Source organism: Oncorhynchus clarkii, chromosome 33 (assembly GCF_045791955.1).
Source record: "Oncorhynchus clarkii lewisi isolate Uvic-CL-2024 chromosome 33, UVic_Ocla_1.0, whole genome shotgun sequence".
In the NCBI taxonomy this organism is placed as follows: Eukaryota; Metazoa; Chordata; class Actinopteri; order Salmoniformes; family Salmonidae; genus Oncorhynchus; species Oncorhynchus clarkii.
In genome coordinates this window covers 20,288,687-20,300,948 of record NC_092179.1, presented here as the reverse complement: position 1 = coordinate 20,300,948, position 12,262 = coordinate 20,288,687, and the positions used below count along the sequence as shown (strand labels likewise).

Sequence of the window (12,262 nt, the reverse complement as noted above, 5' to 3'; positions counted from 1 at the left end):
TCAACATCCTTTGAAATATAGAGCCGTATCTCACCTGACAGAACACAAAATACAATATTAAATTGAATACAGCACCGGAGACCGAGATATGGCACTTTGTCAGAGCGAGAGAGAGCTAGTGTGTATTAATTGTCAATAAATAGTTGAGTTATCTGCATAGCTGCGAGTGTGTAGTGTACAGTGATGAGGTGTGGCAAATCTCACTTGTTTGTCCACCACACAATTCACTGACTAGTGTATTTCTGTGCCTAATGGTTTTGTCCATTATCTGACGTCTAATTCAGGTATAATAATGCTGGAACCTATTCAGTAAAATGCAACGTTCAGATTACATTTTAGATAGAAATGTAGCGTATTGATACTGAGACAAAGACAGATTCTGCATGATAAAAAACCATGCTTGTTCTACACAATATTGAATAAGCCCTATTGAACATCCTATAGGTCTTTGTTTTTGGCAGTCTATTTGGCCTTGATTGGCTGTGTGTCTCCCCTCCTCCAGGTGATGTCATCGTGTACATCAATGACGTGTGTGTCCTGGGCACCACCCATGCCGACGTGGTCAAGCTGTTCCAGTCAGTGCCCATCGGGCAGAGCGTAACCCTGGTACTTTGCCGTGGCTACCAGCTGCCCTACGACCCCGAGGACCCGGGCGCCAGCGCCGGCGCCACCCTCCTCTCCCCCCTGGGCCTGATGGAGCAGCGCCCCCTCCTGGTCAATGGACGCTCCAACTACGACAGCTACATGGACTACATCTCGCGCACGGCACGTTTCGTCCAGGAGCACGGTGACCAACATCTCAACGCCCACCACCACCATCAACCCCCTCCGCCGCCGCACCCCGGCGACACCCACCTGGACGGCTCCTCCCTGACGCCCGGTGGGCCGCACGGCGAGGACTCTGTGTCCATGGCGTCATCGGGGACGACGCAGGCAGAGCTGCTGACGCTGACCATGGTGAAGGGGGCGGAAGGGTTCGGGTTCACCATCGCAGACAGCCCTACGGGCCAGAGGGTGAAGCAGGTGCTGGAGCCCCAGGGGTGTCCTGGTCTGTGTGAGGGGGACCTGATCGTAGACATCAACCAGCAGGGAGTGCAGGGCCTCAGTCACACCCAGGTGGTGGAGCTGCTCAAGGAGTGTGCCGTCGGGGCTGAGACAAGCCTGGTCATCCAGAGGGGTGGAGGAGGTAAGAATAACCCTGGGGCCTCCATAACCGGCTGGCTACTTCCTGTCTTTCTTTCCATGTAGCAGAGCTTCTTCATATACCCATCTCTATCTCTCTCTCTGTCTCTGTCTGTACAGTCATGGCCAAAAGTTTTGAGAATGACACAAATATACATTTTCACAAAGTCTGCTGCCTCAGTTTGTATGATGGCAATTTGCATATACACCAGAATGTTGTGAAGAGTGATCAGATGAATTGCAATGAATTGCAAAGTCCCTCTTTGCCATGCAAATTAACTGATTCCCCAAAAAACATTTCCACTGCATTTCAGCCCTGCCACAAAAGGACCAGCTGACATCATGTTAGGGATTCTCTCATTAACACAGGTGTGAGTGTTGACGAGGACAAGGCTGTAAATCACTCTTTCATGCTGATTGAGTTTGAATAACAGACTGGAAGCTTCAAAAGGAGGGTGGTGCTTGGAATCATTGTTCTTCCTCTGTCAACCATGGTTACCTTCAAGGAAACACGTGCCTTCATCATTGCTTTGCACAAAAAGGGCTTCACAGGCAAGGATATTGCTGCCAGTAAGATTGCACCTAAATGAACCATTTATCGGATCATCAAGAAAAGCGGTTCAATTGTTGTGAAGAAGGCTTCAGGGCGCCCAAGAAAGTCCAGCAAGCACCAGGACCGTCTCCTAAAGTTGATTCAGCTGTGGGATCGGGGCACCACCAGTACAGAGCTTGCTCAGGAATGGCAGCAGGCAGGTGTGAGTGCATCTGCACGCACAGTGAAGCGGAAACATTTGAAGGATGGCCTGGTGGCAAGAAGGGCAGCAAAGAAGCAGCTTCTCTCCAGGAAAAACATCAGGGACAGACTGATATTCTGCAAAAGGTACAGGGATTGGACTGCTGAGGACTGGGGTAAAGACATTTTTTCTGATGAATCCCCTTTCCGATTGTGGGGGCATCCGGAAAAAAGCTTGTCTGGAGAAGACAAGGTGAGCGCTACCATCAGTCCTGTGTCATGCCAACAGTAAAGCATCCTGAGACCATTCGTGTGTGGGGTTGCTTCTCAGCCAAGGGAGTGGGCTCACTCACAATTTTGCCAAAGAACACAGCCATGAATAAAGAATTGAACCAACACATCCTCCGAGAGCAACTTCTCCCAACCATCCAGGGACAGTTTGGTGACGAACAATGCCTTTTCCAGCATGATGGAGCACCTTGCCATAAGGCAAAAGTGATAACTAAGTGGCTTAGGGAACAAAACATCAATATTTTGGGTCCATGGCCAGGAAACTCCCCAGACCTTAATCCCATTGAGAACTTGTGGTCAATCCTCAAGAGGCGGGTGGACAAACAAAAACCCACAAATTCTGACAAACTCCAAGCATTGATTATGCAAGAATGGGCTGCCCTCAGTCAGGATATGGCCCAGAAGTTAATTGACACCATGGCAGATTGCAGAGGTCTTGAAAAAGAAGGGTCAGCACTGCAAATATTGACTCTTTGCATCAATTTCATGTAACTGTCAATAAAAGCCTTTGACACTTATGAAATGCTTGTAATTACACTTCAGTATTCCATAGTAACATCTGACAAAAAATATCTAAAGACACTGAAGCAGCAAACTCTGTGGAAATTAATATTTGTGTCATTCTCGAAACTTTCTCAAAGCTCTCTCACACTGTCTTTATCCTCCTTTTACTCTATATCTCTCTCTCTCTTTTCCTGGTGACCTGGTCCAGGTGAGTGTGTGTGTCCTGTCTGTGTGTGTCCTGTCCTAAGACCACAGAAACCCATTATACAGTACGGCCGTGTTTAACTGACACACAGCTACTCTCACGTGATCTTTACTCCACATTACTTTACTTACTAGGGAGAAAAAGTGCTTACCTTCCGTTTAGTCTGAAGGACTCATGTTGTGCATATTTAGCTTGCGCTCTTTCTTTGGCATCTGAACAGAGATTTTATTGATTACATTTCCTGCTTGATAAAAACTCTGACTCACATTAAAGGTTTTTAAGTTTTTCTATTTGTACTGCGACCTTTCTTTTAGAAAAGTTTAGTATGTGTGCAGAGTCTAGACTTTTGTGTGCAGAAAATTACAGCCAAAATAAAAAGACAATGACGTGAGCAAGATATAAGCTGCTACCCTTACTAACATACTGTATACTACATACTTAGTGAGTATATACTACATACTACATACTATTAGTTAATTTTAGTATACTGTAAACGAACAGTATCCTTTCAGTTGAGCGTACTAACTCTTCGCCTGTCTACCGAAAGTTGATGCTGTTGCTATGCAACCGTGCATTTACGAAAGCACCCGACTGTCCATTGAGAGCGGACAACGACTATACCATTTAGCTAAGCTAAGAATGAAGGGAATAATCAAGTCAATAAGCGTTGGGTAGTTAGTTAGCCTATAGTTAATATACTGGCACGTTTGATGTATTAGTAGTCAACTAACGTTAGGTAGCTAGCTAACAACATACCGGTACATACTGCTGTAATGATATGCTATGTGGTTCGTATTGTCAGCCAACATAACATGTAAGGTAACTTATTTGAAAAGTCATTACTTTATTACATTGCTCAACATTTTCTTAACATTTGTCATAATTAGTTAAAGCAATGAATTTGTATCCGCTCTCGTTGTACTTCGGCTGCATATTTTTCACAATTCTCTTCAAATCTGAAAACTATGCCCATTTCCTGAAGAATTGCATTATGGGCCCTAAAGTACAGATATAGTGTCCTCTGCTTGTATATTTCCTATTTAGAATGTATTATGACATCTGGGAACTTTTGGCATACTAACTATATCCATACTATGACCAATAAGCATACTATATACTCAATTCACATCACAAATAGTACGGTTAGTGCGGTTAGTATGAGTGTTCGAACAGCTATAGAGTGTAGATCTATTCTATGTGCGCTATTTCTATGCTTCCCGTTCTTAAGTTTAGTTTTAGCCTCTTTTACTTTCGGTTTTGTACACCAGCTTCAAACAGCTGAAAAAACTATAGTTATGGTTATGGAAAATATATTTCATAGCGGTTTAGATGGTACAATGATTCACTACACAATGACTGCTTGTTTTGTCACCTAAACTGAAATAAGGTGAATTACTATAATTTTTGCAACCAGGAAATGTTGGAGCGATTACTGCATATTGCACCTTTTAAGATTTTATTTGGAACCCAATAGCACTGTGGTCACCGATTCAATTTCCTGCTTGATAAAAACACTGACTCATTTTCAAGGTGTCTGTTTTCTATTTGCTCTGCAACCTTTCTTTTAGAAAAAGTATGTAAGACTTTTGTGTGCAGAGAATTACAGCGTGAAATAAATAGACGATGACCTGATCAGGATATAGAATGTTAACAAGCCACCGCTAGTTGCTAATTCGCACTATAGTGCTTTTATTTCCGTCTTGTTTGTCTGAGAGAAAGGCCTGCTAACAGACAACATGTAACAGGCTGCTAACAGACAACATTTAACAGGCTGCTAACAGACAACATGTAACAGGCTGCTAACAGACAACATTTAACAGGCTGCTAACAGACAACATGTAACAGGCTGCTAACAGACAACATGTAACAGGCTGCTAACAGGCAACATGTAACAAGCTGCTAACAGGCAACATGTAACAAGCTGCTAACAGACGACATGTAACAGGCTGCTAACAGGCAACATGTAACAGGCTGCTAACAGACAACATGTAACAGGCTGCTAACAGACAACATGTAACAGGCTGCTAACAGACAACATGTAACAGGCTGCTAACAGACAACATGTAACAGGCTGCTAACAGACAACATGTAACAGGCTGCTAACAGGCAACATGTAACAAGCTGCTAACAGGCAACATGTAACAAGCTGCTAACAGACGACATGTAACAGGCTGCTAACAGGCAACATGTAACAAGCTGCTAACAGGCAACATGTAACAAGCTGCTAACAGTCAACATGTAACAAGCTGCTAACAGGCAACATGTAACAAGCTGCTAACAGGCAACATGTAACAAGCTGCTAACAGACAACATGTAACAGGCTGCTAACAGGCAACATGTAACAGGCTGCTAACAGGCAACATGTATCAGGCTGCTAACAGGCTGCTAACAGGCAACATGTAACGGGCTGCTAACAGGCAACATGTAACGGGCTGCTAACAGGCTAGCCATCTTTATCTGAGTCATACTATGATTCTCCTCTTGTTTCCTCAATGATGATTTGAGTGTTGTATTGTATAGAGGATCACATCAGATAGATCAGTTATATGAATGCTGTGCTTATACAGGTACATTACCTGGGCTAGAATTGGGGTAGGAAATCTGATACAATTGTATATGGAACTCAATGTCACTGGTCAAAGTCAGAAAATTGTCCCTTTCTAATATAAGGTAGAAACCCTCTACTTGATGGACCTTGTTTAATGTGACGTCAGTATGGTTTTGTATCATTCAGGGGAGAGAGAGAGAGAGGGAGTGATCCCATCCACCGTAGAGGTTAATAGCAGGACATGAGTTGTAGTTAAGCCTACCGTGATCAGGAAGCTCCCATTAATCCTCCTGCCCTATTGAAGTGTGGAGTCAGTGATTACAATAATGCCCCACAATGACCCCCCCCCCACACACACACACACACACACACACACCCCATCAATAATTGTTGATCAACTGGTAGAAGACTAATAGTCACAGAGCCAGGCAGATAGCTCCATTGTGACTAACTTACAGAGAAAGGTCAATGTAATTTTAGGAATTGATTTCCTGTCAGTTGCACATTTCTTTCTTTATTAGGCTGGCATGTAATCCAGGGCCCCACAGAGTGCATGTGAACAGAATGAAAAACAGAGGGAAGGAGGAAGCAGGGGAATGGAGGAGAGAAGAAAGCAGAAGATGTGAGACCAGGAAGTGGAGAAAGGGATTGGGTGCTGAGAGGGTTAAGTCACTTTTGTCTCATGAGGGATGCCCAATACACATACACACACACACACAGAGAGCCTCCCATCTGTGTGGTAGTCGGACCCTGGCGGTCGAGCAGAGCTGGAGGTCAAAAGGAGTGCGCTCTCCTAGAAGTGCTGCCTGCTGGCCCATGAAGCAGCTAGCTAACTGATGTAGATTTAGTCACATTACATCAAACCCACTTAGCACCATTTAGCTCCTCCACGCCACCACCCTGAGGCAGAACGCCACAGTGGAACGTTTGTTTGTCGGACATCTTGTGACAGACAGGTGGGGAAGTTGAAAGGTCATAGTAGTCACTTGACACGATTCAGTCTGTTTCAAACATGGCCGTCACCCCCCCCCATACCACATTGACTGGGGATGCAGTCATAAACTAATTTTTCTTCCATTAGGATTTTTTCAGTGATTGAATTGGAATTTCAATTCACCTCATGTCCTAACTTGAACTGAATTGGAATGGAAATGACCTCAACCCCTGCAGCCAATAGCTCACACTCCCTCCCGGCTCCCAGATCTTAACTTCTGTTCCTTCGGTTGAAAACAGAAAAAATATCTTTCCATCCCTTCAAACCAATCAGGGATGAGAGCTTCCAGCGTTTAGCCAGGCCATTACGGCCCTAATAAAACTGTCACCATTCCATTGAAATGATGTTACAGCTCTTAATGCCCAGCGATTTGGCTGGGCTGTCAGGGAACTGGACCCAGGCCATACATTCTAATTAAAATGGCCCCTGTCTCGGTCCCTGAGGACCTGTGCCTCCACTCGACTCACTGCCCAGAGAGAGAGTATAGAGGTGATCGCCAATGTCTGTCTGTCTCACCACATTACACATAACTAGCAAACACGTCCTCTCTTCTCATTGACTCTCAAATGGCTTGTTTGTGTCATGGCACATACACACAGACACACACACATACACACAGCTCATCTATTTGGTGAACACTCTCAAACTGCGAGAGAGAGCAGAGGGAGGACTAGCTAACTTGTTGATTATGCATTGGCTCTGTCCATTGTGCAGCAGTGTGTGTATGAGCGTGCGTGTGCGTGTGTGTGTGTGGTGGTGGCCAGATGGTTGTGTGGCTAGCACTGGCATCATCTAATAACAGTCAGACGGCTCCAGACGTGTCTACAGTCTACCACCTCCCAGCCTCACAACACACTGAGACAGCACCATCTGGTGGATGTGTTTAGTACTGACACACTCTGTCACCAGAGATGGAAGCTGTGACAACCTTATTATTAAACGCTCATCTCTTTCACACACACACACACTCATGATTTCTTGTCCGTGTAGAGCCTCGCGGCGCTGTTGTGGCTCTTTTATGGCGGGTTGCCGTGCCAACCCCTCCATTAAAGGCAGAGACAGCGTTAGTGAGATCCTAAATGATCAGTGGGGGCTGAGTTACGCCACAGCAGCTCTGTCTGTCAGAGGATGGCCACAGGCCTCACTAACTAGGAAGAGGGAGAGCTCTTATCTCTGGGAGCTATTGACTATTGAGATGTATGATTTTAGAGAGGGCCCAGCACTCTGTGCGTGTGCCTGCTTACTTGTGTGCGATTGCGTGTGTGTGTGCTCTTGTTTGTGTATGATGTAGCCTGGTTGCACGTTGTCATGGTCACCAGTACTCAACGAATGAGCGTTGCTGTGAAAGTTGCAACCACTGTCACTGTGTGAAGGCTTCATTGAATGTGTCTTTTTTTTTACACCATGTCTCCACAAATATTATAGTATTTGAAGTGACGTTAGTAACGTCACTTACTAAGTGACGTTAGTAAGTGACATATATTAGCTGTACATGCACTGTGGGTGTAATGTCTGTGTTTACATCGTGCCTCTAGCCCATAGCTTTCTGCTGTTCATGTCATATAGCTGTTCATTATTGCTTCATGGTTTGCTACTTCATAACTACCTTATGACAGCGAATTGTATGTTATCAGTGCAGTCACTTGAGCTTGCAATGTGAGCGTGTGTGTGTGTGTGTGTGTGTGTGTGTGTGTGTGTGTGTGTGTGTGTGTGTGTGTGTGTGTGTGTGTGTGTGTGTGTGTGTGTGTGCGTGCGCATCTATGTTGAAGTCTTCACTTGTATTGGTATCAATTCCCATAACGCTCATCGTCAGGAATGGAGGAGGTCCACACCGTTTACTCTCTCCTCCATGGATCAGAAACGGACTCACTTACCATCCCTAACATCCAGTGAATTACGCGTGATCACCTTTAAACGGTCCTGTTCTCCTAATAAAGTTAAGATATTCAGCCATCCCTTCAACTCCCTGCTGACTCCTGGCCTGTTTCTGCCAATACAAATAGCCTCCGTGCCTCTCACCAGTGCCACTAATTAGCGAGTGTGCTGCAGACACCCTCATTAAGGCCTATCTACACCATTACCCAAGCTGCCTTCAACACTAATTGGAGGATTTCAGACATGTCCGTTTAGTGTGCCTCGACGTGGCAGGATTGTGAAGTTCACATACGTTCGCCCACCCATGCTTACCCATCAGCAGAAACCCATACACAGTACACACATACTCATACACCCATACATGGTGAATAGCTGTTTACTGGTCGAGTACACTCTCTCACTGAGGTTTTCTCTTGACGGTTGCTGCCAGTGTGTGAGTCATTCTAGTCTTTCTTGCTCAATTGGCCTGTCCTGTTCCCTCCTGTTCCCTCCTAATGCTCTTTAAGATGGCTATATCTTCCTCCAGGCTGGACCAGAGATGACTATCACAACGAAGAGAGAGAGAAGGGAGGGATGGAGAGTCTTTGAATCAATGAGCGCCGCCCAGCAACACAGGGATTATTCAGCACACAGCCAGACAGTGATTCATTGGCTAACAGCAAGAGGCGCTAGAGCAGGCTGCCTGCCAGACCAGCACAGTGCTGAACAGCAACAGCCATGTTCACAGCTCTGTCTCCACCAACATGCACCATGCAAAGCTGAGCCAATCCAGAACTGCCTTGTGCCACTGCAGGAATCCTTGGCCAAACAGAATGGCCCTAGGAGAGAGGAACAGGAAGAGAGAGGGAGGTGGGAGAGACATCCAAATGGCTTATGGGTGAGCAGCCAGGTCAGATCCCAGCGGGGATCTAGGGTTGAGTGGTGCTAAGATCACTTTCGTTGAGTCAGGGGTTAAGGCTTCACAAAAGTGTGTAGCGAGTCTAAGTAGGGTGCTTAACCTGGATCGGCTCAACGGCTCCATTGACAAAACTAGGCCCTTTTATTTGGAGTGTGTTTAAAGCGTGCGATTAAAGTGTGATTCTATTATACGAGTAGTAGGGACAATGATTGGGTTGTGAGCTGTAATGTGGATTGAAGCATGGCGTTTTCTCTCTGCACGTCGTTTCTACTGTTCCTCAGCTGGATGTGTGTTGGTACTGTATTGAACACGTGAGGGAACATGAAACCAGCATGCAACAAAATCAAAATCAATTTTCACGCGGCAGATATTATTTAAAGTAGCTAACCGTCCCTGCGGGCTTTATGTATATTCATAAGCTATACAAGATTCCATCAAATCGTAGTGTTATCCAAATCTCATTTAAATAATGACATGGCCTGCTGTTAGCCTGGCGGTGTGATATTATAGTGCTCTTCACTGTTGTGAGTGTGTGTGTGTGCGTGCAGTGTATCTGTGTGTATGTGCACGTGTGTGTGTACGCGTGTGCAGGTGTGTCGTGTCATGTTGGAAGTACCTACATCTACACAGGGCCTCGTATGGCTCTGATTCAATCAACTCATTAACTGTACGGGGACAGCACTAAGTCCCATTATATGTTACTGATTCATTTAGCATAGAGCTCTCTCGCCGTAGACAGAAAATATGCCAGCCCTCTCACTGACAGTCACACTTTACATCAGACATTTATCATTTTTATTCTAATCAGGAAGTGATTCAAACCTCAGCCAGCCAATCAATTAATCAAGGTAGAAAAGAAAGTCAGCAGTACTTCAGCCCTCAAGCCCCCAAATTCAGTATCCCTTCCTTAATACAATATACACTACCTGATATCCGGAGGGGCATTAGGACCATGGGTAGGCCCAGTTGTTCAGTGCTCCACCTAGGTTATCGATTAGGTGCCACAGGAAACTGCAGTGGGTCAGCATGGTCTCATTGGAGCAGAAGAGTCACAGTAAAACTGGCGGGCAGCACGGTCCTAATCTCTCTGGTCATTACATTCTCCTGTCTCGCTGCTCTAACATGGTCCTGTCCCGCTGCTCTTACATGGTCCTGTCCCGCTGCTCTAACATGGTCCTGTCCCGCTGCTCTAACATGGTCCTGTCCCGCTGCTCTAACATGGTCCTGTCCCGCTGCTCTAACATGGTCCTGTCCCGCTGCTCTTACATGGTCCTGTCCCGCTGCTCTTACATGGTCCTGTCCCGCTGCTCTAACATGGTCCTGTCCCGCTGCTCTAACATGGTCCTGTCCCACTGCTCTTACATGGTCCTGTCCCACTGCTCTGACATGGTCCTCTGTCCCACTGCTCTTACATGGTCCTGTCCCACTGCTCTTACATGGTCCTGTCCCGCTGCTCTTACATGGCCCTGTCCCGCTGCTCTTACATGGTCCTGTCCCGCTGCTCTAACATGGCCCTGTCCCGCTGCTCTTACATGGTCCTGTCCCGCTGCTCTAACATGGTCCTGTCCCACTGCTCTTACATGGTCCTGTCCCACTGCTCTTACATGGCCCTGTCCCGCTGCTCTTACATGGCCTTGTCCCGCTGCTCTTACATGGTCCTCTGTCCCACTGCTCTTACATGGTCCTGTCCCGCTGCTCTTACATGGTCCTGTCCCGCTGCTCTTACATGGTCCTGTCCCGCTGCTCTAACATGGTCCTGTCCCAATGCTCTTACATGGTCCTGTCCCATTGCTCAGTGACAAATTACTCACTTCAGACATCTCTACTCTATCAGATCTCCAGGCGGAATGTCATCATTGCAAGTATTATGCACTGTAGGTGGCTTACTGTACTACGAGTACTGTAGGCTAATGATAACGTGACCTGTCATGGTTAACTTGCAGATGTGGCGCTAGCTCAGATCCCTGCACTATCTGAACTATAAAATTGGTTCTACTGTACCAGGCAAACTAAATGAAATGCAGCTCAGGTATTAGAACATATTTGACTCGGTAATGTTCTCTGCTATGGGGTCTCACAGGAACAGAGGCAAGAGTTTGTCACTCAATACATCTCAGTACTGATCTACCATAGGAAAGGGCACCACTGACATCTCTGTCTAACCAAACACCTCCTATGCCTGAGTTAACAATGAATGGATTTACCCTGTGGAGTACCCTCCATGATGGTTGTTGCTCTGCCTTTCCCAGGTTGTTCTGTCTTGAAGTAATGCCGGTTGAAAGCAGGTCATCCTAAGAGCACTCGTTTTGATTGACCTTGTTTTGAGAAAGTGAAGAGAGTCAGTTTTCATTAAAGAACAGGTCTGCCGTCTGAACGCTCTCTCATGTGTCACCCAGTAATGTGGCTTCTTTCTCATCTGTATATATGTTGTGCCTGTGCTGATAGAGCTGTCCAAAAAAATAATTGGATTTGAGAATTGTTAAAGTCGTTCCTGATAAGCTGCTGTAATTTCTCCCCATCTATAAAAATCTATATTCTAGCCGTGGATCTGTGCAAGGCAAGCTCCAGTCAGATTGATGACTCACTGAGAGAGACTGATAGTTTGCAAATATGTCTTCTCTGTCGCTTCATCTCTCTCCCTTCCTCCATCCTCTACCACCCCCTCTCTTTTGTTGATCACTTTCCATTTCTGCTGTGCCACTCGTTGGTGATGGAGGGCATGTTTACGGTGTGATTGCGCCCTTAAAAAGAGACTAGCGCTGGGAAGCCTCCTGGCATGTAACGCAGGCAGCCGCTCGCTAATTCGATCCTCGACGATTTGCATCCACAACGTTCTGTTCCTGGAGGGGCTGAAAATTGAATAGAGTAGACAGACAGTCTGTTGTTTGTTTGTTGTTTGTTTGTTGTTTATTACGTTCCTCCCTGTTTCTCCGGGGGGGCCGATGTGGAGTGAATAGTTTGGGCCGTATGTGTTATGAAGCTGGGTCTTTTGATGTGAGACTGCTGCCTTGCGTTGCATAGCTCTGTGTGTG

At 46.0% G+C, this 12,262-nt stretch overlaps 1 protein-coding gene across 1 annotated transcript in view; it reads left to right on the top strand.

Moving 5' to 3' along the window:
• The window catches only part of LOC139392938 (membrane-associated guanylate kinase, WW and PDZ domain-containing protein 2-like), a 103,228-nt gene that overhangs the window by 60,975 nt on the left and 29,991 nt on the right, over positions 1-12,262 (top strand). The window contains exon 9 of the mRNA XM_071141255.1: positions 503-1,186. Coding sequence (XP_070997356.1) covers positions 503-1,186 — 684 coding nt within the window. The remainder of the gene's footprint in view (positions 1-502; positions 1,187-12,262) is intronic.